This window comes from Muntiacus reevesi, chromosome 2, assembly GCF_963930625.1.
Source record: "Muntiacus reevesi chromosome 2, mMunRee1.1, whole genome shotgun sequence".
Lineage (NCBI taxonomy): Eukaryota > Metazoa > Chordata > Mammalia > Artiodactyla > Cervidae > Muntiacus > Muntiacus reevesi.
Window position 1 is genome coordinate 215187674 of NC_089250.1, and position 27647 is coordinate 215215320.

The window sequence follows — 27647 nt, forward strand, 5'->3', positions numbered from 1 at the left end:
ATCCATCCCACGGGATGCGCCCCAGGACCTCAGCTTGCTCCCCTCTTCTGAAAGCGCGGGGAAACACACACCCCCGACCCTAGACCAAAGGCCGGAGGCTGGTGGTGAGCCCCTTCCCGGGGTGGCACCCAACCGCCGGCCCCACCCCCGCGGGGAAGCCAGGCAGCGCCGCCCCCGGATCGCGGCGGCGCCTGCGCCCGCCGGGCCTGCTCGAACTGCCAGTTTGGCCGCGCCCGGGCTCGGATTTCAAAGCCCGGGCTCCGGGCGGTGAATGGGCCGGTGCCCGCCCGGCCTCCCCGCAGACCCCTCCCCGCGGCCCGCCCCCCGCGCCCACGTGACACCCCGGCCTCCGCGCTCGGGTTACGGCCGCCGCGCCAGTCCCCGCGCCGAGGCTGCGCCGCCCGCCGCCCGCGCCGCGCCCCCTGCGCCGTCCGCCAGCCCCGCCGCGACATGGCCCGCGCCGCCCCGCGGCGGCCCGCGACCCCCGAGCGCGGAGCGGCCGGCCGCTGAGCGCGGCCCGGAGGCGCCAGGCCCGGCCCGGCCTCGGAGCGACAGCCGCCGCGGCGCGGGTCCCAGCGCCCTGCCTGCGCCGCCGCCCGGCCCGAGCATGGAGACGGCGGAGAAGGAGTGCGGCGCCCTGGGCGGGCTCTTCCAGGCCATCGTCAACGACATGAAGGTAACGGGCGCGGATGCGGCGCGGGTGCGTGTCCCCTTTGGGGACGCGTGGCGGCGGGAAGCCGCGTCCCGCCGTGTCGGAGCGGCCCCGCATCTGTGTGCCCTTGTCTGAGCGCGTCTGGCCTGCGTCTGCCGTGCGCCCTGCTCTCCGGGCGCCCGTCGTGGGGGGTGTGGGCGCTCGTGTGTCTGGGTGTCCGTGCGATACCCGGGGTCCGTGCCCCTGGTCGCCCGGGTCGCAGCGCCCCCTTGGGGTCGCGACCTGAGCCTGCGCACACGCGGGCTTCCCGCGCCCCAGACCCCCAAGCCATGAATGGGGATTTGGCTCCGGGGGCGACTCACGCCCCTTTGAAGGGTCCAGGGTCTCTCCGGCCACCGCCCTCTACCACCCTCGTGCCCCACTTCCCCGCCCCCGACGGCCCTGGAGCCCAGACAATGCTGTCACCGCCAAAGCAGCGAAAAATAATTAAGCAGGGAACCGTTAACTCCTTCCCTGCCAGCCTCGCCTCTGCGCCTGCCGCCCGCGTCCCAAACAAGCTCCTGGACTCCACGGTCTGCTCGATGAGTGCCCCAGGCCCCAAGGCCTCTGACCCACCTTGGGGGGAGGAGGGAGAAGGTGGGGCTGAGGGAGCAGCCCCAGGGGACGGCTGCTGCTGCTCCAGGCTCTCAGCTCCAGCCCCTCTCCCGGATGGCCCAAGGTCAGGCTGCAGCGGGCCACCACCTCCTGGCCCACACTGGTTCACCAGGTGGGGAAACCGAGGCTGGGAATGGCTCAAGGTCACTAAGGAGACTATTGGACAGTCTGTGACCTCACCCGTCACTGTTGACCCGGGGAGCGAGAGGGTCCTCACCCCCGAAGAGGGTGGGGCTTGGCGGAGTAGCCCAGCTGACTGGGCAGAGAGGAGGGCCAGCAGCAATGACAGGCGGGGGCCCAGCAGGCCGCGCCTCTCCCCTTCTGCTCTAGGGCAGGGTGGCCCGGCAGGAGGGAACGGGGAACTCCTCAGAGCCCCCTGCCTGTCACCCTCCCCAGTGCACAGCCTGGCATCCTACGGTGACATCGCAGGCCCCGGGAGGACACACCACAGTGCCCAGGCAGGCCTTCAGGGGGGCTGCCAGATCCCTGTGTCCCCCACCCCCAGGAGACCCAGGGCCACCCTCCCCCAGAACTGCAGGGTTGGCAGTGTGCATCGGTGCCCCTCAGTGCCCCACACAGGGTGCTCCCCTGAGACCATGCCCCCCCAGCTCCACCTCCAAGCCCTCTGCTGGCCCCCTAGTCCTGGCTTCCCGGCGCCTTCAGCAGCCCCTGCTGCCCTGTGAGCGTCACAGCCTTGGCACCAGGTTTCCGTTCCAGACCACCCTCCCCGGCCACTCCCAGGGCTGGCGGGGGGGGGGGGGGGGCACCTTCCCACACCTCGTCCTGCTGGCATCCTCACCACACGCGCTGCGGAGAGCAGCCGCTTTCGCTCAGAGAAGCGGGCAGGACCGTCTCCCCGCCTCCAGGCAATTTTCGAGAACTTGGGGATGAGACCAAAGGAGATGGGCCCAGATTGTAGCGAGCGACTTGGGATTTTCTGACGTGGGGAGGCAAACTCGGAGAGGTTCCACCTGGCGGAATGCCGAGCTCCGCTAGTCCCCTGCCTGTGACACAGGCTTGTGTCTGGGCCAGGGACAGGGCAGGGACGCAGGCCACCTGGAGGCCGGTCATCTGGATTTGGAGGATGGCTTCCGCTGTCTCGCCCAGTGGCTTGAGCCACAGAAGCAACGGGGTTTCCACAGAGGAAGGTGGCCAGGGTGAGGAGACGGAACTTGCCTGCAAGGCCCCGCGAGAGCCCACCCAGGGCTGCAGGCCCAGAGCCTGGCATGGGGGGGTGGCCGAAGAGGGGAGGGGGGCTGCACCTGGGGCCTGGGGGACACGGCTCAGGGCGGAGGGGCCCCGGGAGCCCCTGCCTGCTCCGCCTCATTTAAGCAGCCCAGATGCCCCCCGAAGCTCAGAGAGGGGCAGGGACTTGCCCGGGATAACAGGGCTGGGTGCAGCTCCAGGGCTCGGCCTGCACCTTCCGGAAACGGGGTCACAACCTGCCTGCCCCCAAGAGTGGGCAGTGTCACGCACTGCCCACGCACCCAGCCGGGTGGCAGAGGCAGAAACTGCATGTCCACTCTGTCCGCAGCGTCAGCCAAGCGCTGTCTGTGTGCCGGGCCCTGAGCTGGTGCTTCCTAGGCGGCCTTCACACCGGCCTGCTCCCGCGCTCATCTCCCAGGGGAGCAAACAGGCACAGAGAGGAGCCTCCCGCAGAGCCCCTCTGCCAGGGTGCAGTCTGGGCCGCTCACCTGTACAGCCCGGGGCCTGCCCACTGGAGCACCCCCTTGACGAGCGTGTGACTGCCCCCCCAGAGCCGCCCGCTCCTCTCCCAATACTGGGGTCCCCACCCCTCCCCACCCTGGGTACCCAGATACTGACCTTCCAGACCCCAAAGTAAAGGGGGTGTTCCTGCCATGCAGTGACCAGTCAGACCTGGGATCAGAGCCTGACCCCCACACTCGGTAGCCGTGAACAAGCCAGTCAATCCCTCTGAGCCTCAGTTTCCTCATCTGTAGAATGGGGGTGATGACAGTGGTATTCACCTCAAAGGATTGCTATAAGGACCCAGTGTGACCCCACAGTGAGACAGCTCAGCTGGGCGCCTGGCCCACCACACTCTTGACCCCAGTCACAGTCCCTGTCACCATCAAGACCACAAGCCCCGAGGCTTCGAGCCTGCCTGACAGACGGGCGCAGCCTGCGTGAGGGGACGCTCCTGGGCGCCAGCCCCTCGAGTTCGCCTCTGGGCTCATCATGACTTCCCAGTGGACCCTTAGAGGCCAGGAGCTCCTGTCCACCTGCTGAGGAGGGACTGGGCCTGGCCCCCAACCCCCACCCTGTCCCCTCTGCCCCGGGAGGACCGAGATTGGGAGGGCCAGGGATGGAGTGAGCCTGGGGGCTGTGAGGGTGCGACTTCAGTGGGGTCCTGTCTCCCCCGCTTCTCCCAGCCCCTGGCTCTCAGATAGAGGCTGCCAAGGGGCTGAGATGCCTTCCCAGGACCACTGCCTCTGCCCCCCTGCCCCCACGGCCTTGTCTCCCCCCAGGGTCTCAGCACAGCCTCGGGCTGGGGGTGCTGAGCAGGGTGGTGCCAAGTCCTCAGGAGAGCCAGGGGAGACCCAGGCTCCTTCACCCTAGGCTGTACCGCACAGACTGCCCACCCACAGCCTCCGCCTTCCCGCCCCAGCCTGTGAACCTCTCAAATATTTGCTTTCCCTGGGCACTGGCTGGGCTGGGCTGGGAGGGGAGGGTGTTTCTGAGGCTCCCAGAAGCTGCCCTGTCCTTCTCAGTCCAGCAGGCTGGCCTCCCTGGGGTTCCAGCCTGGCAGAGCCTCCCCGCTGAGGCCTTGGGCACTGGGGTCTCCGCCTTCCCCCTTCCCACTGGAAAAGCCCCGGCTTCCAGCACCCCATCCCACATGGAAGGGAAGGTCAGAAGAACCTTGGGGCCTCGCTGACCTGGGGTTCTTCTTCAAGGATCAGGGCTTCCTTCCACAGGGCCGTTGGGCTGGGACCCAACAGCCATGGGAGGCCCATTAGCCAGAAAAGCCCTCTGATCACACTGGACAACTTGATCGTCAGGAGCCCAGCCTCTCTATTGGGAAACCCCCTCCCAGCTCAGAGCTTTGAGCCAGGCTGGGATAAAGGCCACACTGTGTCCCCAGGAGGGGTGGGGAACCGGGGGTGGAGAAAGGTGGCTCTGTTGGCTGCACAAGGCCCCATTCAGCCTGGGCCTGACGGTCCCGGGCAGGCTGGCCAGGCACCGCAGCAGTCGTGGTCACCCGGGGCCTGCGATGGGCAAGTCAGGCTGGCAGCAGCTTCCGGGGCACGGGGCCCTCATTCAGACCCAGCGTGTCTCGCGCTCCCCACGGCTCACGGTGCCTCTGCCCCCAGGCCACGTGGACCATCCAGGGCTCTGTCCAGGGACACAGTGCCCCTCGTGTGGCCCGCCCAGTCCCCCCTGGCTCTCCCACCCGCAAGGAGACGCGGCCTGCCTCTCACTGCTTCCGTCCCCCTTGAGGATGTGGGCAACCACTGCTCACAGTGGCTGGGGTTCCTGAGCGTTTGGGAGCCCGGGGTGGGCAGAGGTGCCTGTTTCTGGGGCCAGGCCTTCTTCATGCCTGTGTCTGCCCCCAGAGGAGCCCCGGAAGCCCCCTCTCCACAGGAGCGAGGCTGCTTTCTCAGACACGACCCGGGGTCTAGACCGGGCATGAGGGGGCCCGGCCCAGGGGGCCCTTCATGGCAGCTCACTGCCTCTCCCGTCCCCTCCGCAGAGCTCCTACCCCATCTGGGAGGACTTCAACTCCAAGGCCACGAAGCTGCATTCCCAGCTGAGGTGAGGGTGCCCCAGCTGGGGAGAGGTCAGGGCGTGAGGCCACCCTCCACTGACCGCCCCCCGCCCATCTCCCCAGGACCACCGTGCTGGCTGCTGTGGCCTTCCTGGACGCCTTCCAGAAAGTGGCCGACATGGCCACCAACACGCGAGGTGGGGAGGGCACGCGGCCGCAGGTTGGGCTTGCACGCAGAACGGCGGAGTGGGTGTGAGCCCGAGAGGACCCGGCCCAGAATCGGGACCTTGGGTCCTGCTTGCTCGTGGAGCGGGCTCTCTGGAGAGTGAGCCTCGCGTCACCAAGCAGGAGCGGGTGACAGACAACAGGGGTGTTCTGGGGGTGGGGGGCGGCGCTTGTCTTGCTGCTGGCTGGCTGGGTTGACCCCTCAGCCAGTGTTCACACTCTGTAGGTGAGTCTGTGGCTCTCTCCCTGTCTGCCCTTCGGGGCGCACACGGGGCAGGGGAAGATTCCCTTGCTGGCCTTGGCGGCTCCGCGACCTTCTGGTCCAAGCAGTGGGGACCCGGGGCCCCTGCTCCTTGGCTGGTGAGACCAAGGTGCCGGGCAGCTGCTGGCACCCTCATGCCTGCATCTGGGCACATCTGGAGGGGATCCTGGGAGGGAGGGAGGGGTTTTGTTGGCTCCTTGAACCATCTTTGGTGTGGGCCTCTCCCTTCTGGGGTTCGGGGACAGCTTTTGGCCTGACCACTTGGAGAGAAAGGTCAGCTCTCCTGCAGGGGCGGCGGGGTCGCAGAACGGAGCACGGCTGGGCGGCCAAATGGGGATGCCGGGAGCTGTGCGGGCCGCGGGGTCGCGGGCTGGGGACTTAGGGGCCGGCGGGCTGGAGGCTCGGCTCGCGGGCCGGACGCGCCCCCGCGTGGCCCGGCCTGGGCCTGCAGGAGCCCGGCCGCCCCGCCCACGCGGCGCTTGCCCCCAGGGGCCACGCGGGACATCGGCTCGGCGCTCACGCGCATGTGCATGCGCCACCGCAGCATCGAGACCAAGCTGCGGCAGTTCACCAAGTGAGTGCGTTCGCGCCGGGGGCAGTGGTCGCGGGAAGACTCCGGGGCGGCCCTGACCCGCCCTCCGTCGCCCACAGCGCGCTGCTGGAGAGCCTCATCAACCCGCTGCAGGAGCGCATCGAGGACTGGAAGAAGTCGGCCAACCAGCTGGACAAGGATCACGCAAAAGGTAGGTCCGGGCCCGGCCGCGCCCTCCAGCTCCCCACTGGCAGAAACCTGGTCATAGCGCCGCGCTCTCGCCCTCTGCACAGAGTACAAACGAGCGCGGCACGAGATCAAGAAGAAGTCTTCGGACACGCTGAAGCTGCAGAAGAAAGCACGCAAAGGTGAGCCCCGAGCGGCCGCAGCGGCGCAGCCCCGCCGTTCCCTGGGCAGCGTCCCACCTGAGGCACCCCGTGCTGGACGCCTCTGGGGTGGGCAGAGGGGGTGCCTGCCGCCTCGGACTGGACGCCCTGCTCGGGAGGCGGCGGGAGGCCCCGCCCCCGGGAGCGGCTCTATCCATCCCGCTCTTTCACACGGTCTCTCTCTGTCTCTCCTCTCCTCCCCCACCCCTCCTGTAGAGCTGCTTGGTAAGTCAGATCCCCGTCCCCACTGCTCTCCCTCCGTGTCTCCCTGTCGCTTTGTCTCCCCCGGCTCAGGGCCATTGGAGGAGCCTCTTCAGGCCAAGGAGGAGCGAGGAAGGTGGTTGGTCCGCGAGGGAGGGGCTGGGGCCGAGGCCGGGGCTATGCTGGGTCGGCTTGCCAGGCCAGCGCTGGGGTGGGCAGGGTGGGGGCCGGGCCCCCCCAGGGCCCTTGCGCCCTGCTCCCCACCCCCCACGCCTGTCTCTTGTCACTCTCCGTGGTTCTTTCGCTGCTGCTTTGTGTCACTCCTGCTGTTGTTGTGCATCTTTCCTGAGCCGAGTGGGGACCCCTATGAGACACCCCCTTTCCCATGCCCTGGGCCCAGCCTGAAGACCCGCCCATGCTCTACTCTGTTCCGCTTCCACGCTCCCTCCCTGAGCCGGGGAGGGGAGGCGCCTCACCCCACAGGCAGTGACGGTGACAGTGTCCCGGGGACAGAAGCTTCTGCTCTCCTGGAGGTCTCCGCCCGACTGCCCTGAGCACAGCTGCTCCGGGTGGCCCCGGGGCTGCCCAGGGCTCTGCTCGCCCCAGGACCTGGGTGGCTTTGCAGCTTTGGTGTCTTTCCTGTGTGCCTGTCTGTCTGTCCTCTCTGCCTGCACTGGGGACCAGCCTTTCCACCAGCCCCGGCGTCCTGGCTGCCCTCCCCGGTCCCTGGGCCCCCTGGAAGTGCCCAGCCTGACGGCCAGGGATCCCACTGGGGGCCTGAGCCTGGGATGCAGTGGGCCGGCCCGCGTCCCCAGCGCGGCCTCTCGTCCCCACCCGCAGGGAAAGGAGACCTGCAGCCCCAGCTGGACAGCGCCCTGCAGGACGTGAACGACATGTACCTGCTGCTGGAGGAGACGGAGAAGCAGGCGGTGCGCCGGGCCCTGATTGAGGAGCGCGGCCGCTTCTGCACCTTCATCACGTTCTTGCAGCCCGTGGTGGTGGGTCCCGCGGGAACACGGAGCCCTTCTCAGCATCTCCACGATGGGGCCACTTGAGGGGCCCTCAGGAATCCCAAGAGGTCCCAAGGACTGTCGCCCGAGCCGCGTGGGCCAGGGGAGAAGGGTGAGGGAGGGGTGGCCGGGCGGGAGGGCCGGGAGGCTGACTCACTGCCCTGTCAGAACGGCGAGCTGACCATGCTGGGGGAGATCACCCACCTGCAGGGCATCATCGACGACCTGGTGGTGCTGACCGCGGAGCCGCACAAGCTGCCCCCTGCCAGCGAACAGGTGCGGCCAGCCCCAGGGACAGCCCCTTGGCTGGGGACAGTGGAGGAGGCAATGGGAAAGTGTGTGGGGAAGCAGCTGGGCACAGAAGGCCACCCCAGTGGGTTCTAGGGGCGCCTGCCCACACAAGCAGGGTGTGCCCGGGACCCGGCGGGGCCTCACACTGAGAGCAGACAGCCGCACGTCCCGGCCGGATCCGCAGGGCCAGGCTCTGAGCAAGCCAGTCCTGATGGTGCCTCCGGCCTCCATGCCCACACCTGCCAGCTCCCGCACACACATGCAGCTGCCCCTGTGGCCGCCCTGCCCATCTCTCAGCACCAGGCTCCCGCCGCACCAGGGGCAGTCCTCGCTGACAGCACCGTGGCACTCCTCTCACTCGGCGCTTACTGTGTGCCCAGCCCCACGCCGAGCCCTTCCCATGGGTCACCTAGTTCAGTTCCCTCCACGCCCTCTAAGACAGGAAGGATCAGCTGCATTTCCCAAGGGAAAACTGAGGCTCAGAGAGGACCAGCGGCTCGCCTGGGGGCAGAGCAGAGCCAGGGTTGGACCCCATGGTCTTGCACGGCCACTCTGGGCCGACTCCTCCACCAGCCCCAGGGAGTCCTCGGGAGCACCAGGCTCCCCCATGTCCTGGCTGGGCCAGCATCCCTGAGAAGCAGAGAGGGCACAACCTCCCCGGCATCCCCCCGCTCTCTGGCAGCCCTGCCGTTTGTCCCTGCATGAGGAGCTGGCTTTAGAAAAAGGCTGGGATGCGGAGGGCTTCCGAATCCCTGAGATCTCCTCTGGGGCCTGGTTCTCAATCGGGAAGGCCCTGCCAGCCTTCTGGAGGGAGACTCAGGGAAGTGCGGAGGCTTTCTGCGGGGCTGGGCTGCCCCAAGCGACCCCATCCACGTCCCTGTCCAGGTGATCACAGACCTGAAGGGCTCAGACTACAGCTGGTCGTACCAGACCCCACCCTCATCGCCTAGCAGCTCCAGCTCCCGGAAATCCAGCATGTGCAGGTCAGCGGGGTACTGGGTGGGGGCAGGGAAGAGAAATGGGGGAGGTCCCCCAGAAGTCCGTCAGGAATTGCTTTGTGGCCCCAGAATTCATGCAACTGCTGCATCGTCAAGGAATCTGCAGGCACAGGGAAAATAGACTCACATTGCAAGACTGCTGCTAGTGCAGGCGTAGGGGACAGGTGCGGGGTGGCTGCAGGAAAGGATGCGCCAGCTGCCCTGTCAAATGCTTTTTGCATTTTCTTCATTGAATCCTAACACCACTCTATCAGGTATGGTATTGTCTCCGTTTCATGGAGGGGGAAGCTGAAGTACAGAATGCCAGCATTAACCCCTCAGCTCAGCCGGGCCCAGCACAGCCTGGGCAGCAGTAAGAATCTAAGATGGGGAAGGCATGTGCGGAGGCTCCAAGCTTACCTGTGGACACTGCGGCCTGGCTGGTCCCTGTGGGCAGCTGCCACAGGGCCAACCCTCAGCCCAAGCTAGCCCCGGGGGCTGTGCAGGGCCAGGACGGGGCCGGGGTCCTGCCTGACCAGCAGGCAGGCTCAAGGTCGGGGTGCTTCCTGGGAGGGGTCTGGATTCAAGGTTTCCTGGGCGGGGGTCGGTCTTTGAGCACAGAGCAGGTTACTGGTGGGGAGACTCCTCTGTGCCAGGCACACTTTCTCTAGAACCACCTTGGCTGGGCACCCAGGCCGTGGGCGGTGACCCAGGGAGAGCAGTTGCTGCTCCTGCAGGGAGAGAAGGGTCCACGGCAGCTGGAGGCTCTTCAGAGCCCGGGTGGTGACTGATACAGGAGGGAGGTTGATCCCAGGGGTCACCCGTGGCCAAGGGTGGGGGCCGGGGCCTCCCGGGTCGCGCTCAGGAGGATGGTGACCTTCACTGCCAGGAGCATTGCCCAGCCTAGACACAGATGCAGAGAGGATGAGCTACAGAGGTGGAAAGGGGGAGGGTGGTGGCAAGTTTAGGACCAGCGCCCCACTCTAGACGTTCGGTCAGGATCTGGTGGCAAATACCAGACTTTGAGGAGACGGTCAGGACCCGACTCATGTCTGGTTGTGGCCTGACTGGGAAGTGTTGACGCGTGGTGACTCGGTCTCCCCTCGTCAGCCTGAGGTCTCGCCGGGCTGCCTTGCCTCAGGGTGCCTGGCGGAGGCTCCTGGGGCAGCGGGCGGCCCCGCCCCCCGGCCCGCAGTCTGGAACCCCGCTGCTCTGGCCCGTGGTCTCAGGGCCCGGTCTGACCCTGTCTTTTCCTCCCCCCGCCCGCCTCTCTGCCCACCCTCGTGTGTCGCCCTCCCACACGCGCCCTGTGTCTCCCTGTCTGGCCGCCGTGCCCCTCCCTCCCCAGCGCCCCCAGCAGCGGCAGCAGCGCCAAGGGTGGCGGCACCCCCTGGCCCGGGGGCGCCCAAACGTGCTCACCCGGCCCCGCCTGTCGCTACCGCAGCCTGGCGCAGCCCACCCCCACCACCCGCCTCTCCAGCGTCTCCTCCCACGACTCCGGCTTCGTCTCCCAGGACGCCACCTACTCCAAGCCCCCCTCGCCCATGCCTTCAGACATCACCAGCCAGGTGAGGGGCGTCTGCTGAGCTCATGCCAGCGCCGGGCCATCCACACTGTGGGGATCCACACTCAGCCTACCGCCGCTGAGAGCAGCCTGCAGGCCCCCAGGACCGCTGCGCCCAGACCAGCCTGAGCCCACTGCCCCAGGGCAGGGGAGGGGAAGGTCTGGAGGAGCCTGCCAGCTCCGGGCCCTGTGACCCCCGTCCCGGGGCTGGCTGCGATGGGGCGGGTGGCCTGCGGAGGCGTCCCCAGGAGCCCCAGGATCTGCGGGCATCTTCCCCGCTCTCACTCTGAACACGAGGAACCCTTCAGAGGCAGACTCAGACCCTCAGGCGCTATGAGAGGCACTGGAGGGGCTAGGGCAGAGGACACGGGGTCAGGCTGCGTCCCCAGGCGCCCACCGTGGCCCCGGCCTCCCTCCGACCCCAGCGTTCTGCAGGCTGCCCTCTCACCAAGGATGTGCCCACGGCATGCCCAGACTGCCCTCCTCGGCAGGCCCACTCCTGTCGGCACATAGACACACGCTCCAGTACCGTCCCTCCTCAGCCTCCTCCAGCCGCCTTGCCTCTCCTCCTCAGTGAAACTGCTCAGGAGACTTGTCCACACTGACCGCCTCCGTCTCATTCCCCACCCACTCCTGTCTGCGTCACCTTTCCATAACGGAAAAGCTAGCATAATTCACTCTCCTGTGCCCTTAATCCATGTATGCGTATGCCTTTGAGACTATTAGGTCCATACAGCTTTAAAATGTTAACTCACAGGGAACTGGATCTCCCCACGTGATGTAGCTGACCCTCTGTTGCTTGTGTGTTTTCTAGCATAGAGTGAGTCTGTTTTGTTTGATTTTACTGCAGCTACTTCAGCTCAACATTTATGTTATCATTTCCTGTTTCTTAGCTTTTAAACTCACTATGTCCTTATGTTTTAGATGAGTCTCTCGTAAACAGCATATGCCTAGATTTTCTTTTCTTATCCAGGCTGACAATCTCTCTCAACTGACATTTTTAAGTCCTTTCACATTTATTGATATTACTGGAATATTTGGACTTCTGTCTTTTTTATTTCTGTTCACTCTGCTTTATCTGTGCTGCTTTTGTTTCTTCTCTTGCTTTTTGTTTGTTTTTTCTTCCCGCATTATTTCCTTCTACTGGATTTTAGGTTATACTTCTTTCCTTTCTTATATATGTTACCTTGAAATTTTACAACGCATCCTTAGCAAAGTCCTAACCCAGGCTCCTGAATCATTCAAGGATCTTAACAGATAGTTTAACTTCGGTCACCTACCCCCTCCCCTTATAAGCTATTTTATGCTATTTTCTTTTTTATCATCAATTCTAGGGAATTGACATTTTTCTTCTTAATTTCATCATTATCTTATACATAAGTATCTGTTAGATTTACCCTTATGTGTTTATACTTTTTTTGTTCGTTTTCTCCTTTTACAGTCATTTTGCTTCTTTCTAAAGTAAAATACATCCTTTAAAGTTCCTTTAGAATGGGTCTGTAGTAGTAAACTCAGGTTTAGTTTTTCTGTAAACAGGCTTCACTTTTTTCCTCTTCCTTGAAAGCTAGTTTTGCCAGGGATGCAGGGCTGGGTGCCAGTTGCTCTGTTGCCACACTCCGAGGGTGTTTTCCCCGTGTTCTGGCTTCTGCTGCCGGCCGAGAGGCCTGCTGTCCTCACTGCCGTGCCTTTGAGTGACCTGACTGCTCTGCCTGGTCACTTGCATTTTCCTGCAACGTGTCTGGTTGTGGATTTTCTCCCTGACTCTCCCTGGGTGGGTTTGAGTTCCTGTCTTTGCACTCGTGTTTTTCATCGGTTCTAGGAGTTTGCAGGCATTCTCTGTTCTCACTCTTCTCTGCCCCCGCCTTGGTTCTCAGGGAAGCGTGTGTCAGGCCCTCTGGCCTTGTTTCTGTGTCTGCCCCCACCACACCTCCCATCTCTGTGTTTCTCTGGATCATCTCTTCAGGTCTATCTTCCAGTGCACCTTCTCTATTTTACAGCAATTTAACCTGTCCATTAAGGTTTATTTTTATTATTATTATCTTGGAATAACTCTAGCCTTGTAGACAATCTGTAAAAAGAGTACAGTTCCCACCCGCCCTCTGCACTCTGCCCTGAGGTTAACATCTCGTGTGACTACCAAGTTTTCAACACCAGGGGACCAGCACGGGCGCGACGCTGGTAGCCACTGGCATACTTTGTTCACGTGATGCCAGCTTTCCCACTGGCAGGCTTTCCCAGACCAGGAGCCCAGGCTCTGACACAGGCCCTGTGCTGCATTTCACGCCGTGTCCTTGAATTCTCCGGCCTGTGATGGCTGCTCGGTCCCTCCTCCCCGACTTTTGAATGCTGTCGCGTGTTCTGTGGAACATCGCTCTTTGCGGCTGTATCTGCTGCCTCCCCATAGTTAGAAGGGCAGGAGGAGCAGAGCAGCAGCTTTATTGCTGTTCCTCCGCCTCATCAGCCTGCGTGTCCTACATTCTTTTCACGTTAGCCATTCTGGTAGGTGTTACAGTAACAGTGCCCTGTGTTTTTAATTTGCATTCCCCTAATGACTCATGAGGTTGAATGTTTTTTCATACTTTTAAAGGCCGTATCTTCTTTTTATGAGGGAAATGTTCAGATCTTTTGTTGCTTTTTCTCTACTAGGTTGTATGTCTTTTTCTTGTTGATTTGTAGAACTTCTTATACACTGTGGCTACAAGTCTTTTCATCTAATAATCTGTTTTGAGTCTGTGGGGTTGCTCTTTATCTCCTTTAATAGGAGTAAAATTCTAAAGTTCTTAATGTATGTCCAATTTATCCATTTTTTCCAATTGTTAGTGCTTTTTCTGTCCTGTTAGCACTATTTTTGTGTACTCCAGGGTCACAAAGATGTTTTCCTCCAAAAGCTTTTTCTTTTCTTTTTTTTTTTGGCTCTGCTGCTCCGCCTGTGGGATTGTAATTCCCCAACCAGCAGATATTGAACCTGGGCCTTCAGCATGGAAGTATGGAGTCCCAACCACTGAACCACCAGGGAATTCCCTGCAAAACCTTTTTGTTTTACCTTTTTTCACTCAGATCTGCAGGTCATCTGGAATTGACTGTGTGTATGTGTGTTAGTATGAGAGATGGACAGGGAAGCCTGGCGGACTGCAGTCCATGGGGTCACAAAGAGTCGGACATGACTGAGCGACTGAACTGAACCGAAGGAGTCATTTTTTTCCATATGGATATCTAATTGACAATTTATTGAAAAGCTCATCTTTTTCCTCTACTGCACTGTAGTGTGTTAACTTCGTCATAAAGCAGGTGTCTGTGAATGTGTAGCTGTTTCTGTAGTTTATATTCTGTTCCACTGGTTGATCTGTCTGTTCTTATACCAGTAGGACACCATCTTAATTATTGTAACTTTATACAGAACCTTGACGCCTGGTAATAAAAGTCCTCTAGGTATGTTACTCTTCAATATTATCTGTCTGTTTGGGGCCCTTTGCATTTCCTTCTCAATTTTAATGTTAGCTTGCTAGTTTCCACTTTAAAAAAAGCAATCCCTGGGATTCTGACTGGGATTACATGTGTCTCTCCATTTTATTATGGCTTTACCTTCTTTCAATATTATTTTGCTGTTTTCATATGAGGATCTTGCACATATACCACTGGATTTTTTTCCCCTGGTATTTGATATTTGTTGACGTTATTTTAAATTATTTTGGCTTTTTCAGAGTCTCTTACTTGTTTTTCAGCTGCTGATATTTAGCAATTTGATTTTTTTTTTTTTGTATGTTGATCTTGTATCCAATAACCTCATTAAAAACACTTCTTAGTTCTGATAATCATAGAATGAATATTCTACATACACAATCAGGTCTTTTACAAACAATCAGTTTCTTTTTTTCTAGTCCTTTTGCTTTTTACTCCTTTTTACTTCTTTTTCATGCTTTATTGCACTGCTAGGACTTCTAGTACTTACTAGAAATGGTGATAGTGGGCATCTTTATCTTTCTCCAGCCTCAGAAAGAAAAGAATTGATGTTTTTGCAGACTGCTCTATCAGATGAATGAAGTTCCTTTCTATCACTAGTGTGAGTGTTTTTCATGAATGGATGTTGAATTTTTCCACTGAGTTTTCCAAACATTTTTCTCTTTTTCTGTTTTAGCAATTATATTGGTAAAACTCTCAATGTGTTTATTATTTTCTTTGAATCCTTACTTACAGAGTTTACTTTCCTTTTCTTTTGGTCATCTTGGCTCATCATAACTAAAAAGTCTGGGAGTTGAAACCAAGATGCTTTAGAGAATGTGCCTTGGTGGGCACAGGACGCGGAGAGCTGTACCTGACCAGTCCCCTTCCAGGTTTACTTTCAGTCGTAGGGCGGGCTCTCCGCCTCGCGCCTGCCCAGTCTCTCAACCACAGTGCTAAAGCCGCCTCTGCCCTGGGGACCCTCGTGGTCCTGCTCTGCCCTTGCTTCCTTTTCTTCACCCTTTGTCTTGAGTTGGGGGCCTTCCGGGGCACCTGGTCCCTGCCACTGTCCAGAGCAGGAGCCTCTGGGTGTCCTCGGCCCTGTCTTCACTGGGCATCCGCCCCGCCGTTCTATGAGCAGTCCTGGGGGTCTCCATGGACACCCCGCTGCCCCACCTGCCAGACTCCAGCAGCCCCCGCACCACTGGCCCTCCCTCCTTGGCGGGTAGGGTCCTTCCCTGATTTCTGTGACAGTCGCCTGTTCGCAGTCTTCCACGCCACTGGCAGGTCCTGTCACTCTTTACTGGGCCATCCTCTCCTTCCCAAGCGCTGAGGGCAGCCTGGCATCCTGAGCCCTTTCTCTAACCACCCTCATCCCGACTGCCTGTGTCACCTGGTTCCATCTGACGCTGCTGGATTTGTGGCTCCAAATCTGACTTCTCCCTAAACTCCAGACTGTTAAATACCGTTGCCTGCACTGCATCTGGGCTTAGCCACCTAACAGGCAGCCCCTGCGTAACACTTGCAGGATGGAACCCTGGACTCCATTCCCCCCAGGCCTGCTCCTCCGAGAGAACGATGACAAAGCCCCCCGCAGCTCATGCCAGCACCCCACTGCCGTCCTTAGTGTCGCTCTTTCCCTGCTCGCCACGTGCAGGCCAGCAGCAGTCAGCCTTTTTGTTAATTCTTAGGAGTGTGGTTCTTGGGCTGCGGTGGGGGTAGGTGTGCGCTCTGGGTGCTGCTTTCTGTGTAGGTGCTGGCGGCGCAGGGCGTGGAGTGGGCGGGGAGGCCGTGGGGGGCTGAGTCCGGGCCCCCCGCGTGCTGGCGCCGTGACCGGATGTGTTCTCTCCCTCCCCACCTGCCACCCTGCCCCGTCCGCCTGCCCGCTCGCCTCCGCTTGCAGAAGTCCTCCAGCTCCGCATCCTCCGAGGCCTCGGAGACCTGCCAGTCTGTTAGCGAGTGCAGCTCCCCGACCTCGGTCAGTGCCCCCGACCTGCCCGGGCACTCAGGGAGGGACCAGGTCCGACCAGAGGGGTATGCGTACGCACACATACCCCACAAAAGAAACCTCCTGGGCACCCTCTGCAGCTGCTCCCCACATGCTCACCTCCTCCCTCCTGTGGGACAAGGAGCCCAGGAGGGGCTGGGGAGTCACAGTGCCCTGGGTGCTCTGCCCTCAGCCGTGAGGAGCGGGGCGCAGGGGCCTCCTGACCCGCCCGCCTCGCCCTCCAGGACTGGACCAAGGCCGGCCCCCACGAGCAGCCCACAGGCACCGTGCTGCAGCGGAGGAAGGACCGCGTGGAGCTCCTGCGAGACCCGGAGCCCGGCCAGGCCGGCGGGGGCGCCCCGGGCACCAGTGGAGAGGAGGCCCCGCGGCCCCGCATGTCCCCCGCCACGATCGCAGCCAAGGTAAGGGCCGCTCCCAGGATGGATGAACGGGCCCCCCTCTCTCCCAGGCCAGCTAAGGCCCGGCAAGTGGTCACGGGGCCAGCCCGGGCCACCTAGGGGGACTGCCTCCTCGGCCGGGCGGAACGGGAAACAGGGAGCGAGGCTTCAGCCTGCCGTCTTCCCGCCCCCAGCACGGGGAGGAGGTGTCCCCTGCGGCCAGCGACCTGGCCATGGTGCTGACCCGCGGCCTGAGCCTGGAGCACCAGAAGAGCAGCCGGGACTCCCTGCAGTACTCGAGCGGCTACAGCACGCAGACCACCACGCCCTCGTGCTCCGAGGACACCATCCCCTCCCAAGGTAGGCCCCGGGGCTCGGGCTGGGGCCGCGCCTACTTGGCCCGAGGCTCTGGGCTCACCGCGTCCCGTGCCCCGCCAGGCTCTGACTACGACTGCTACTCCGTGAACGGGGACGCAGATGGCGAGGGGCCCCCCGAATTCGACAAGTCGTCCACCATCCCTCGCAACAGCAACATCGCCCAGAACTACCGCCGCCTGATCCAGACCAAGCGTCCGGCCTCCACCGCGGGGCTGCCCACCGCCTCGGGGGCGCCCCCTGGCGTGGCCACCATCCGCCGCACGCCGTCCACCAAGCCCACCGTGCGCCGCGCCCTCTCCAGCGCCGGCCCCATCCCCATCCGGCCGCCCATCGTGCCGGTGAAGACGCCCACGGTGCCCGACTCCCCCGGTTACGCAGGGCCCACGCGGGCGGGCAGCGAGGAGTGCGTCTTCTACACCGACGAGGCCGCCACGGCCCTGGCGCCGGACCTGGCCAAAGCCTCCCCGAAGAGGCTCAGTCTGCCCAACACGGCCTGGGGCAGCCCGTCCCCAGAGGCGGCCGGCTACGCGGGGCTGGCAGCCCAGGACGACGAGGAGCAGCAGCAGCAGCTGGCCGCCAACCGGCACAGCCTGGTGGAGAAGCTCGGGGAGCTGGTGGCAGGCGCCCACGCGCTGGCCGAGGGCCAGTTCCCCTTCCCCTCCGCCCTGTCATCCTCCCCCGCAGAGGAGACGCCCGCCCCACCCCCCGCCGCCCCCGGCGAGCCTCCGGCCAAAGACATGTTGGTGGCCATCCGGCGAGGGGTGCGGCTCCGCAGGACCGTCACCAACGACAGGTCGGCGCCCCGCATCTTGTGATGGCACCTCCCTCCCTCCCGCCCCCCGGCCCGGGGAGGCAGGGAACCTGGCCGGTGGGCAGCGGCGACTCACAGCAAAGGCACAGTCAGGAGTGAGCAGAGCCAGGCGAGCTTTTTTTTTTTTTTTAAGTCACATGAGTCAAAGCCACTTTATCGGGAGGAGAAACCCAGCTTGGATTTCATGGTTTAAACAGAAAGTGACTTCTTAGACCGCGCCAGGAAGGAGCCTGCCGGCTTTGAACTGGATTTGAAGCCTGTTTCAACCTTTTCTTGCCTACTCTGCCCTTCCTCTCCCTCCTGCCAGGCTCTGCCCTTTCCCCACACCGGGCGAGCCACAGAGCTGTGCCCGTGCCCCCAGCGGAGGGGCCCACCTGCCTGGCGGGGCCCGCAGTGCACAGCTCAGGGCAGCAGGGCCCAGCGCCTCCCCGTCTCCCCCGGGACAGTGGTCCCATGCCCCTGGCCAGGACCCCCCATGTCCCTCTCCGTCACCCACCGTCACCCCTGTCTCTGCGTCTCCCAGGCTCTCCTCCATCAGGGAGGTGGGGGGCCATGGAGGGACCAGGGCTAGTGTCTGGTTTAACCCGAAGGCTCCACAGAGCGGCTGGCCGTTTGGGGGGGCCAGTGAAGTTAGGAGCCAGCCCACCCACTGGGGACAGGGGCCTGGGGCCCAAGTCGAGTCTCTCGGGGAGGACATGCAGGGTGCCTGCCGGGAGGAGGGTGGGGGCCCTGAGACAGCTTCCCTGCCTGCAGGTGTGGCTGGGGCGGGGCGGGGCAGCAGGGAAGGCGGTGGAGGCCAGGCTGTCGGCCTGCCGGCCTCCCAGGAGCTGCTCAGAATCCCATCATCATCTGGGCACGTGGGGACTCTAACTCTGGTAACAGTTTCAGCCACCTCTGGGTCAGGGACTGAAACTGGAGAGGGTGGGGGGTGGGTTAGTCTATGAACATGTAATAAAGTGAGCTGACCGAACAAGGACTGCGTGTGGGGACAGGGTAGCCGGTACAGGGTGTGTCCAAGAGTGCCTGAGGGACAGAGGGCCCTGCGGTGGCCTGACGGCCATGGGAGAAAGACGAGAGCCGGCTCGGCTCCCGGGGCCTGGGGCAGGGGCAGTGTTCCCTGCAGCGTCCAGAGCAAAGCCACAATGCGCTGGGAAGGGGCCGGGGGCTGGGCCTCCTGCCCATTTACTGCAGGCCAAAGGGGGAGGGCTGCTGGGGGAGATTGGCTCTGACTCTGTTGTCAGAGGAGATGCCATTCCAGGGTGGTCCCAGGTGGCAGGACTGAGGGGGGGAGTGCACCCCTCCACCCGCATAGCATGTTGCGCCAACTCTAAGCAGGTAAAAGCACGTGTGCCAAGGGCAAGCGGAGGGCTTCCTGTGACCCGCAGGCCCGTCGAGAGCGGCCATGCTGCAGGGTCACAGGGCAGGGGCTCCTGGGGTCAGGAGAGCTGGCTCTTCCTGGTCTGGATGGACCCGGGGCTCCCGGTAGTTCTTGTTCCGGAAACGGGTCTAGGTACGGCCGCCAGGCGGGTGTGGGGAACCAGGGATGCCTCTGAGGGGCTCCCCAGAGGTGGGTGGAGGACGGTACCTGTAAGTCGCTAGGTGGGAGAAAGGAGCCTCGCTGAGCTGAGCGCACCACACCTGGGGGAGGGCCGGGGGAGCAGACGGCCTGCACTTGGAGGCTTGGGCAGAGTGTACACTTCCCTCCTAGGGTTTGCCCAGGTGGGCTGATTGAAGACGCAGGTTATCTGATGTGAGCAGGGTAAGGGGCAGTGGCGGGGAGGGGGTGGTCCCTGGGTCCCGTGAGAGAGAGCTTGCCCGGAGGAGGGGTGTGGCCTCGGGGACCCCAGGGGGGTGGGCATGGCACAGGCACCCCTCACCTAGACTGCGGGCCCCCCCTCCAGGCCACCCCCAGGGCTGTACATAGCTCCTCCACCCCCTTGACCGCCTCATCCCTCTAGTGACCGCCAAGTAGGCCCGCCCCTTCAGGATCCGAGCCAACCATCCCATGTTACAAACTTTGGTTTGGGGAACTTCTTTACGTTTGTTTCATTTTTTTCTTTTTGTACAGAGAAATATTCTAATCAAAGCGTCTTTTGACTGAAGTAACTTTTCTGGTGCTGTTGTTAACTTGTTCCTTTTTTTAATTTATTTCCCCTCCCTAGGCCTCCCCTTCTGGTTCCCACTCACTGTGTCTCCCCTCCACCACCCTCCCCGCCCTTGCCCCCATCCCATCTAAACCATTTTGTTTCTCTTCTGTCTGTTTTTGGATAAATTATCCTCTCCTCCCCCCCCACCCACCTCCCGCAGCCCACCCTCCCCTTGATTTAAGTAGTCACTGCTACAAGTAACAAATGCACTGTGAAGATCCCAGTATTAATAAAGTTGTACTGTAATTAACACCACTGTCTACCGGCTTCCTCCGCCGTCTGCGCCCCCAGCCAAGGAGCGCGGGGCTCTGTGTGGGCAGGGCTGGAGTGGCTAGGTCTTGTGCCAGGACCCATGTGTCTGAGCGCCTCAGTTTCATCCCTGCTGGGGGTGGTCTTGGGGCTGCCAGATGGAGGGAGAGAGGGCAGTGTCCAGGACACGCTGTGGGGGATTAGCCCGACACTGACATCGCTGCTCGTGAGGCTTCATGGGCTGGGGCGGGGCTGGAACTCAGTCCCTCAAATATCCACCATTCCGGACCCTGGCGAAGGCCCTGACCACTCCAACTCTGAATCCTCAGCCCCAGGCCCCCAAGCCAAACCAGCCCGCCCCCCTTCCTGCTTCCTGCACTTGGCAGGAGGGGAAAGCAGCCTTCTCCAGGTTCACCCTCAAAGATGCAAGCAAACCAAAACAAAGCGGTGTTTAATAGAAAAAATAAAAGAAACTACGGCAAGTCGTGGCATTTGGCGACCATGCCCTTGTCCCAGCTTTGCTGCCCCCGCCCCGGCCTTGCTGAGCCGAGCGCTGCCCACGCCCACGCCCACCTGGTACCACTCCCACCGCCTGACTCAGGAGAAGGTCAGCGCTGCCTTCGGGGAAGGGGGCAGCCCAGGCAGTGCCAGGAGCAGCCAGAGGCTCTGTCTTCATCGACCTTCAGGTGCCCTGGCCCCCGCCGCTCCCAGCAAGACCACAGGAGGGGGAGCTGCATGCTTCTCAGGCTCTGTCCTCAAAGGAAAACACTTCGGGGCCTCCTCTCCGGGAGGTGCTCCCCACCACCCGAGATCTCGGGCCCAGTCCGTCTCTTGCAGGGGCTCCTCCAGCTGCCCCCCAGGTCACCCTAGGCATCTCCGGGCAGGAAGCCTTCGCCCTGTGCCCTCAGCAGCTTCATTGACCAGGGGGGCCAGCCGAGGGTCCCAGGACACGGGGCAGGGAGGTGGAGGGCGGCTGGGGCAGAGGGTACAGCTGGGCGGCCTCACACTGTGCCGAGGCTGGGCTGCGAGGCTGAGGCTGAGGCGCCTCACAGTCCTGCCAGTTTAGCACAGAGCTTTCTTTACCTGCGGAGACACACACAGACACAAATGAGGCTGCAGGACTGGTTAGCAGCCTGCTCACCCCAAGCAAGCCACACTGCCCTCCGTGTACCCAAGTCCATCTCTGCTCCAGAAACGGCCTGTGGCCCTGGGGAGCAGAGGACGTGCTGAGGAGGGCCCTGGCCCTGCCCGGTGACCTGGCTCAGACCCCGGTACCCCAGCCCCAGCCCCTCAGAGCTCCTCACAGCAAGGGCAGTAGAGCAGCTCCATGACCCGGAAGCAGTTGTCCAGCAGCGCTTTGGGCCGCACCAACTTCAGGCTTCCCGGCGCACTCAGGAGGTTCAACACTGCTTCCACCTGGGGGCTGACCTCCACGCCCTGGAAGGGAGGAAAGTTTTAGGGCCACAGGTGCCACCCTCAGCCGGTGCAGAGATCCCCAGAGAGCTGGCAGGGGTGAGGGTGAGGTGGGCAAACTCATCCTGCCTGGAAAGAGGTGACCAGAACACCCAAGAGTAACTTCTCTCCTTCCTGCGGGCGCCATTTTTCCTGGCAGGGGCTCCCTCAATGCCCCTCACCCAAGCACAACACACAGAGGCTTCTCTTTCTTTTCCTGGGGGCGGCCAGACCGGGAGGAGCTGGGGGCATCCTCGCTGCTCCAGCACAGGCCTGGCCACCCCTGCACAAGGAGTCCCCATCCCAGGGACACTGCCCCTCAGGTGCAGAGACCCACACCCACTCCAGGAAGAGGAGGCAGGACCCGCAGGAGGGTCGGTCGTATCATGAGGCCAAAGCAGGCCAACAAGGCTGGGCCTCTGGCTCCAAGCAGGTGGACTCCTCCGAGTCGCACTTACTCTAAGGGGCCCAGTTCGGGGGGCATGGGCACTGTGCTCAAGACGGAGCGGGGCCCAGAGCCACAGGAGCAGACACGGAGCAGGGGGGCTGTGGGGCCTGAGCTGGGCAAGGCCATTCCTCAGAGTGAAGTGTGCGCCTCTGCCCCACGTCCCCCTAAAAAAGCTGTGAAAATGTGAAAAGTGTTGGTTGCTCAGTCTTGTCCAACTCTTTGCAACACCTTGGACTATAGCCCGCCAGTATCCTCTGTCCATGGGATCCTCAGGCCAGAATACTGGAGTGGGCTGCCATGCCCTTTTCCAGGGCACCTTCCCTACACCAGGGATTGAACCCAGGTCTCCCGCATTGGAGGCAGATTCTTTACCAGCTGAGCCACAAGAGAAGCTATACCACGTCCTTATCCCTGGCACCTGTGAATGTGAGGAAACAGGGTCTTTGCAGGTGTAGTTAAGTCAGGGACCTCCAGATGAGACGAGTCTGGGTTTAGGGTGGGCCCTAAATCTGATGACTGGAGACAGGAGAAAGGACATGGGACACAGAGGGAAAGGCCGTGTGAAGACAGGCGGAGGCTGCAGTGATGTGCCACAAGCCCAGAACCAGGACCACCAGCACTGGAAGCTGGAAGCACTGGGAAGGAGCGTCCTCAGCAGCCTTTGGGGGAGCATGGCCCTGCTGCCCCCGTGATCTCAGACTTCTGCTCTTCAGAACCGTGACAACAATTTTTGTTGTTTTAAGCTACCGTGCGTGCTAAGTTGCCTCAGTCGCGTCCGACCCTGTGCGACCCCATGGACTGTAGCCCGCCAGGCTCCTCTGTCCATGGGACTCTCCAGGCAAGAACACTGGAGTGGGTTTCAATGCCCTCCTCCAGGGCATCTTCCTGACTCAGGGATCAAACCCATGTCTCTTATGTCTCCTGCACTGATAGTCAGGTTCTTTACCAGAAGTGCCTCCTGGGAAGCCCCAGGCGACTAGAAGAGAGGAGGCGCAGGCTCGGATTAAAGTGGTGGGTTAGTAGTGATCTGTGCTGGCAGTCCCAGAAAGTTAACGTACAAAGGCTTAGAGAGAGCAGTGAGGCTGAGAGGAGAGCCAAGGGCCTCGCCCTGGGAGGACCCACTACCCCAGAGACACGGGTCACCCGTGAGGGGGCCTCGGCCACCACCACTGATAAAGGCGAGATTCAAAACTGGCTCACCCTGAACAGCCCAGGTGGGCAGGGCCTCTGCCTACGCACGTCTCCTTCCCAGCCCCCAGAGCAGCTCCCTGGAGCTCCAGGAGCCAGAGACACTCCCGAGGAAAACTGAGGATGGAGTACGATGGTCCGTTCCCCAGGTCAGCACCCCCCTACCCTGCCCCCAGGCACAAGAGAGCTACCAAGGACACGGCCTAGCCTCCTGGCCTCTGCCGGAAAAGAGAGACTGCACAAAGTTCCAGGTGGCTGCAAAAGCAGGCGCTGGCCCCGCACCCTGAGGTTGGCAGGAGCTCATAGCTGGCACCCTGTCGGCTGTTCCTGTTGGGCAGCAGCTGGGGACCTGGCAGGGGTTTATCGGGGTCCTAAGGAGGGCGAGTTGGCGTGTGGGGAGGGGGTCCCACAGCACACACACGGCCTGCACAGACAACACAGTGATCCTGTCACCTTACTCCTCAGGCCTTTTGGAAGACATATATACCAGGCCTCAGATCAACACCGCTGAAAGGCAGCAATCAGGAACCCCTATTATCATTATTAATTAAACTCTCTTTACATTAGGGTTCACTCTTTCTGCTGTACATTGGTGGGCTCTGACAAATGCAATTACAGCATCACACAGAAGAGTCCATCACCCTAAGCCCCCTGTGCTCCGCCCACTTACCCCTCTGCCCTTTGTTTGTTCCTGAGCTGTGGAAACAGTGAGTGGGGCCAATGACTCACCTGGGTTTGCAGAGCCTAAGAGGGTCTCAGTTGCATCTCTTTCCCCCAAAGCCGAGCCCATCACCCTGATCCCCACTTCTCCCACACCCTCCAAGACAAGCCAGGACTTTCCACGTGTTCACCTCCTCCTTTGATAGCTTCTGGCCATGCACACACATAGGCACACACACACACACCCTGCCTGCCACACCCTGCAATGCTCACCTGCAGGCAGACACACACATACACACACACACGCACCCTGCTGCCTGCACCTCCAGAATGCTCACACGCGCGCGCACACATGCAGCTGTCCCACCTGCCCGCACCCCCGTAATGCTCACCTGCAGGCCCTGCTTGACGTCCAGCAGTAGCGTGTGCACTTCCTCCAGGTACTTCCAGGACGGGTGGCCCTCGAGCAGCACCTCCTGCACCCACTCAGTAGCACTGAGACTCACCAGGACCCACAGATACCGAAGCTCCTGCTGGCTCACCCGGGCCCGCTGCTGCAGGGACAGAGAAACTACTGAAGCTCCGCCCCCAGGCCCAACCCCCCCCCCCCAGATTTGCCCTGCCCAGGGGGTAGACCACAGGCAGCCCCCGGGGGTGGGGAGCAAGCTTGGGCCTGAGCCAAGGGTGGGCTTGCCTGAGGGGCCAGGAAAGCCTCCTGGCAGCGGGACCGGCCCAAACCAGTGAGCTTCCCTGGCAGCGCGCCCAGGGTGTCCCGGGAGGCAGGGGCCTTCCCAGTCCAGGGGAGGGGATTCTTACCAGCCTGGTGACGTTGGCTGTTCGGAGCACCCCCTCATAAGGCACACTGACCCTGTAGTTGATGGGGAAGTAGTGTTTCTAGGAAGATAAAAGAACAAAGGATAAGGTCAGAGTCAGAAATGGCTCAGATTCCCCCAGCCTCCCAGAGGAATCTGATGCAGGGGAAGAACCCCAGAAGAACCCCAGAAGAACCCCTTGACGGCAGAGGTCATAGCAGTGGTCCTCCACAGAAAATATGTGCTTGGCCCCCAGCTGGGACAAAGATAGCTCTTTCCTCAAGAAAACAGGGAAGGATAGGTCCTCACCAGGCCTATTCTCAGGCCAAGATGTGGGATGAGAGGCTTACTACTCTGAGAGAACCATCTCCTTTGGGTGAGGAAGATAACTTTTTTTTTTTAAGGAAGATAACTTTAAAGGATTTCTCTGAAACTTATCATAGCGATGGTTTCATAACTTTGAAAATGCACTAAAAATCAGTGAAATGTACACTTAAGTACATAAATTGTGTGGTATATGAATTATGTCTCAATATGTCTTCAAAACTGTTGAAAAAAAAAAGGACCTATAGAGCCACATGCCACATGATTCACCCTAATAAAAGAATCAAACATTATAATTTCCAGGTCCTTATCACCCTGGTTCATAATACATGTCTGGACTTCCCCCAAGATTTCCTGCAATCCCTTCTCCCCTGGGAGAGGGCCACGTGGAGGTGGGATCAAGGGTCAGATGAGAGGCGGGTGAGCGCCTGCGGACGGCTGGCAGGAGCAAGGACAGGCCCGGGCTCAGGGTGTGTGCGAGGGGCCGGGCGGGCTCAGGGCTGACGCCAGGCCAGGGAGGGGCATGGTCCCGTGAGCCAAGGGCCTCGGGAAGAGGACGCGGCGAGGGCCCGAGGGTACCATGTACTGAAGGCGGTTCCGGTACTGCAGCTTGTCCCGCAGGAAGCCAGTGACGGCGCACTCGTCGCTCTGGGTCAAGGGCCACGGCTCCAAGCCCTCATTTCCCAAGGCCATGCCGAGGAGGATCCCAAGATCTGCGGGCCGCACCCAGCAAGAACACGTGAGCACCTGCTGCTTCACACTGCTCCTGCGGTGTGCAGTGAGCACGCGCCTCCCTTCACGCACCTGTGTGCAGAGTGAGCACGCGCCTCCCTTTACGAGGGGACACGTCCTCACAGGCCGGGGTGGGGGCGCTGGGCCCCCAGGAGGCCATCCTAGCACTGGGCAGCCTTTCCCTGGGGCCGGGGCTCCGGGACAACAACTCAGACATGCACGTGCTGCCCAGCCCAGCCACTCCCACCTCGGCCAGTCAGAGACCCCAGATCCACGCCCCGGGGTTGGTCCCCAGCCTCCTGCCTGCTCCTGCCCTGGGAGCGGGCACCCTCCTTTCCAGGACAACCTCTGCCCCTCGTCTAGAGCCAAGGAGTTTCCAAGGCCTGCTGCTGCACTTTCCACGCAGAGACTCTGGAACTGTGGAGTCTAGTCAGAACTCTCCCAATGACTCCAGGGCGACCCGCGCCATTGTCTTCCCTGCTGTCTGACTCTGACATGCCTCTCAGGTGTTGGTACCAGCAGGTGTGTAGCGGCCCTTCCTGTATGGTCTTTCTAGGATGCTGAGCCAACCTCACTCAGGCTGTTTCTCTTTCCATACAAATGATCTGAACATTACCCACCTTCACCACTGTGGGTCACTGTGACTTTAAAAACTGTGATTTCTGCATAACTGAACAGACTTAGAAAATATATTTGAGAGAATTTGCAACAAATAAGAACAAGAGTTCAGTGGATCAGAGCAGAAAGAACAAAATATGGATATGCAAGGGACATATCTGAAAATGAACCTCACTAATAAATTCACACTAAAACAATCAGATCCATGCTTCATCTACCAAATAGGAAATGAGTTTTTTTGGTTGCTGTTGCTTTATTTTAATAGAATAAAATTATTAAAGTGCTGGTGAAGTAGTGAGGCAAATGCTCTCATCTTGGAAAGCACTTTGGCAGTTTTTGTTATTGATGGACTTTAAAATGTTCACATTTCAACCCACTAAACTTTAAAACTGTCCACACCCTTTGACCCATTAAACTCATTTCTAGGAATATATGTGAAGGAAAACAAACGAGAGACACAGACTTCCACTGCAGTATTATTTTATAATAGCAAACATCTATAAGTGCCGTAGATGTTCATTAATAATGAATGCAGTCAATAAAAATCACATTGTTAAAGAATACTTATGATATGCTTTCATGACAAGAAAAATACTTTTGATATGCTTAGTGAAGTTTAAAAGAGCATGACTCAACACACTGAGTATGAAGCATGACTTGAATTCGTTAATTCTGTGTGTGTGTATGCATAGAAAATGCAACGGAAAGAAATGCACCAAATCTCTATGGGATGTTGTTATGTTCTTCTTTATATTTTGTAGGGTATATTCTACAATTATTGTCTATTATTGTTATAGCCAAAAGCAGTGCTTTTTCCTTTCCTTTCTTCCTTTCCCCCCAAATTAGCCAGGCAGGCTGAGTCATCTCTTGTTGTAAGCAGGAATTACTGGCCGGACTTTCCCCACCCACCTCCCTGGCACTTGGGAGCCCTTCTGTTTCTACACCTCCTGGGCCTGAGCTGGGGGCTTCACTATCCAGTCCAGCCCCACCCCACCCCCTCACCCCCGCCTGCTCAGAGTTGTGCCCCTGCCAGACCAGGAGCTCAGGTCTGCTCAAGGCTGCGCCCCTCATGGGCTGCAGCCCACCCGCGCTTTCCGTCGTAGAAGTCTGACCCCACAGTTTTCGCCAACTTGCAAATTTGTAATCCATCTGGCACTTCCTGTCTCTCTCCCCTTCCCATGTTCTTGACCCAATATTTAGACCAAGGAACAGACAAACCGGTGTTTCCGCTTGCTCCCTACCTGTCTCTACATCAGACGCCCCCTCAGCTGGGTGCTCCTGTCCATCAAGATCATTCCTGCCTTGGGGTTTTGGCCCACACACTGCCCCTGCCCTGGCTGTCCTCTCACACTTTAAGACCAAGACTCCTTCCCTCCCTGGGGCCTCCCCTGCCCAGACCAGCCTCTGTCTCTAGCACCATCTGGCCAATTTCACTCACTGTCTTGAGCAGACAAGGCAGCTCCCAGTATGTGGATGCACAGCGCTCTGAACCCCAGTGAGGTCATGTTACTCAGCACTTTAGGG

The 27647-nt window shown here is 60.5% G+C and overlaps 2 protein-coding genes across 8 annotated transcripts in view; one reads left to right on the forward strand and one right to left on the reverse strand.

Annotated features, from left to right (window-relative positions):
• Positions 1-373: 373 nt before the first annotated feature.
• MTSS2 (MTSS I-BAR domain containing 2) lies at positions 374-19835 on the forward strand. 4 transcript variants are annotated; one of them, XM_065924969.1, is made up of 14 exons: positions 374-676; positions 5019-5080; positions 5157-5230; positions 6010-6094; positions 6172-6263; positions 6346-6420; positions 7480-7637; positions 7818-7925; positions 8826-8923; positions 10266-10485; positions 15823-15897; positions 16152-16328; positions 16499-16664; positions 16743-19835. In XM_065924969.1, the coding sequence occupies exons 1-14, from the start codon at positions 608-610 to the stop codon at positions 17495-17497; spliced, it is 2214 nt and encodes a 737-aa protein (XP_065781041.1). In that variant the 5' UTR covers positions 374-607; the 3' UTR covers positions 17498-19835. The 4 variants fall into 4 exon arrangements, with proteins under 4 accessions (XP_065781041.1, XP_065781043.1, XP_065781042.1 ...); XM_065924971.1 differs by having other exon boundaries at positions 10362-10485; positions 16743-19834; XM_065924970.1 differs by lacking the exon at positions 15823-15897.
• IL34 (interleukin 34) overlaps positions 19820-27647 on the reverse strand; it is a 61400-nt gene continuing 53572 nt past the window's right edge. For 3 of the 4 annotated variants that reach the window (XM_065924974.1, XM_065924973.1, XM_065924975.1), the window contains 5 exons: positions 25353-25486; positions 24454-24531; positions 24030-24191; positions 21194-21326; positions 19821-20972 (listed from right to left, as the gene is read on the reverse strand). In XM_065924974.1, coding sequence (XP_065781046.1) covers positions 20803-20972; positions 21194-21326; positions 24030-24191; positions 24454-24531; positions 25353-25486 — 677 coding nt within the window. In that variant the 3' untranslated portion in view covers positions 19821-20802. Of the gene's footprint in view, positions 20973-21193; positions 21327-24029; positions 24192-24453; positions 24532-25352; positions 25487-27647 lie in introns of all 4 variants that reach the window. The other variant, XM_065924977.1, reaches the window with a different exon arrangement.

What these genes read in the sequence shown, in the direction of transcription:
- MTSS2 (XM_065924969.1), top strand. Translation starts at nt 608, where the DNA reads ATGGAGACGGCGGAGAAGGAGTGCGGCGCCCTGGGCGGGCTCTTCCAG. An exon ending in CCATCGTCAACGACATGAAG is followed by an intron (nt 677 to 5,018) that starts GTAACGGGCGCG and finishes TCCCCTCCGCAG; the next exon opens with AGCTCCTACCCCATCTGGGA. An exon ending in GCAGAAGAAAGCACGCAAAG is followed by an intron (nt 6,421 to 7,479) that starts GTGAGCCCCGAG and finishes CCCCACCCGCAG; the next exon opens with GGAAAGGAGACCTGCAGCCC.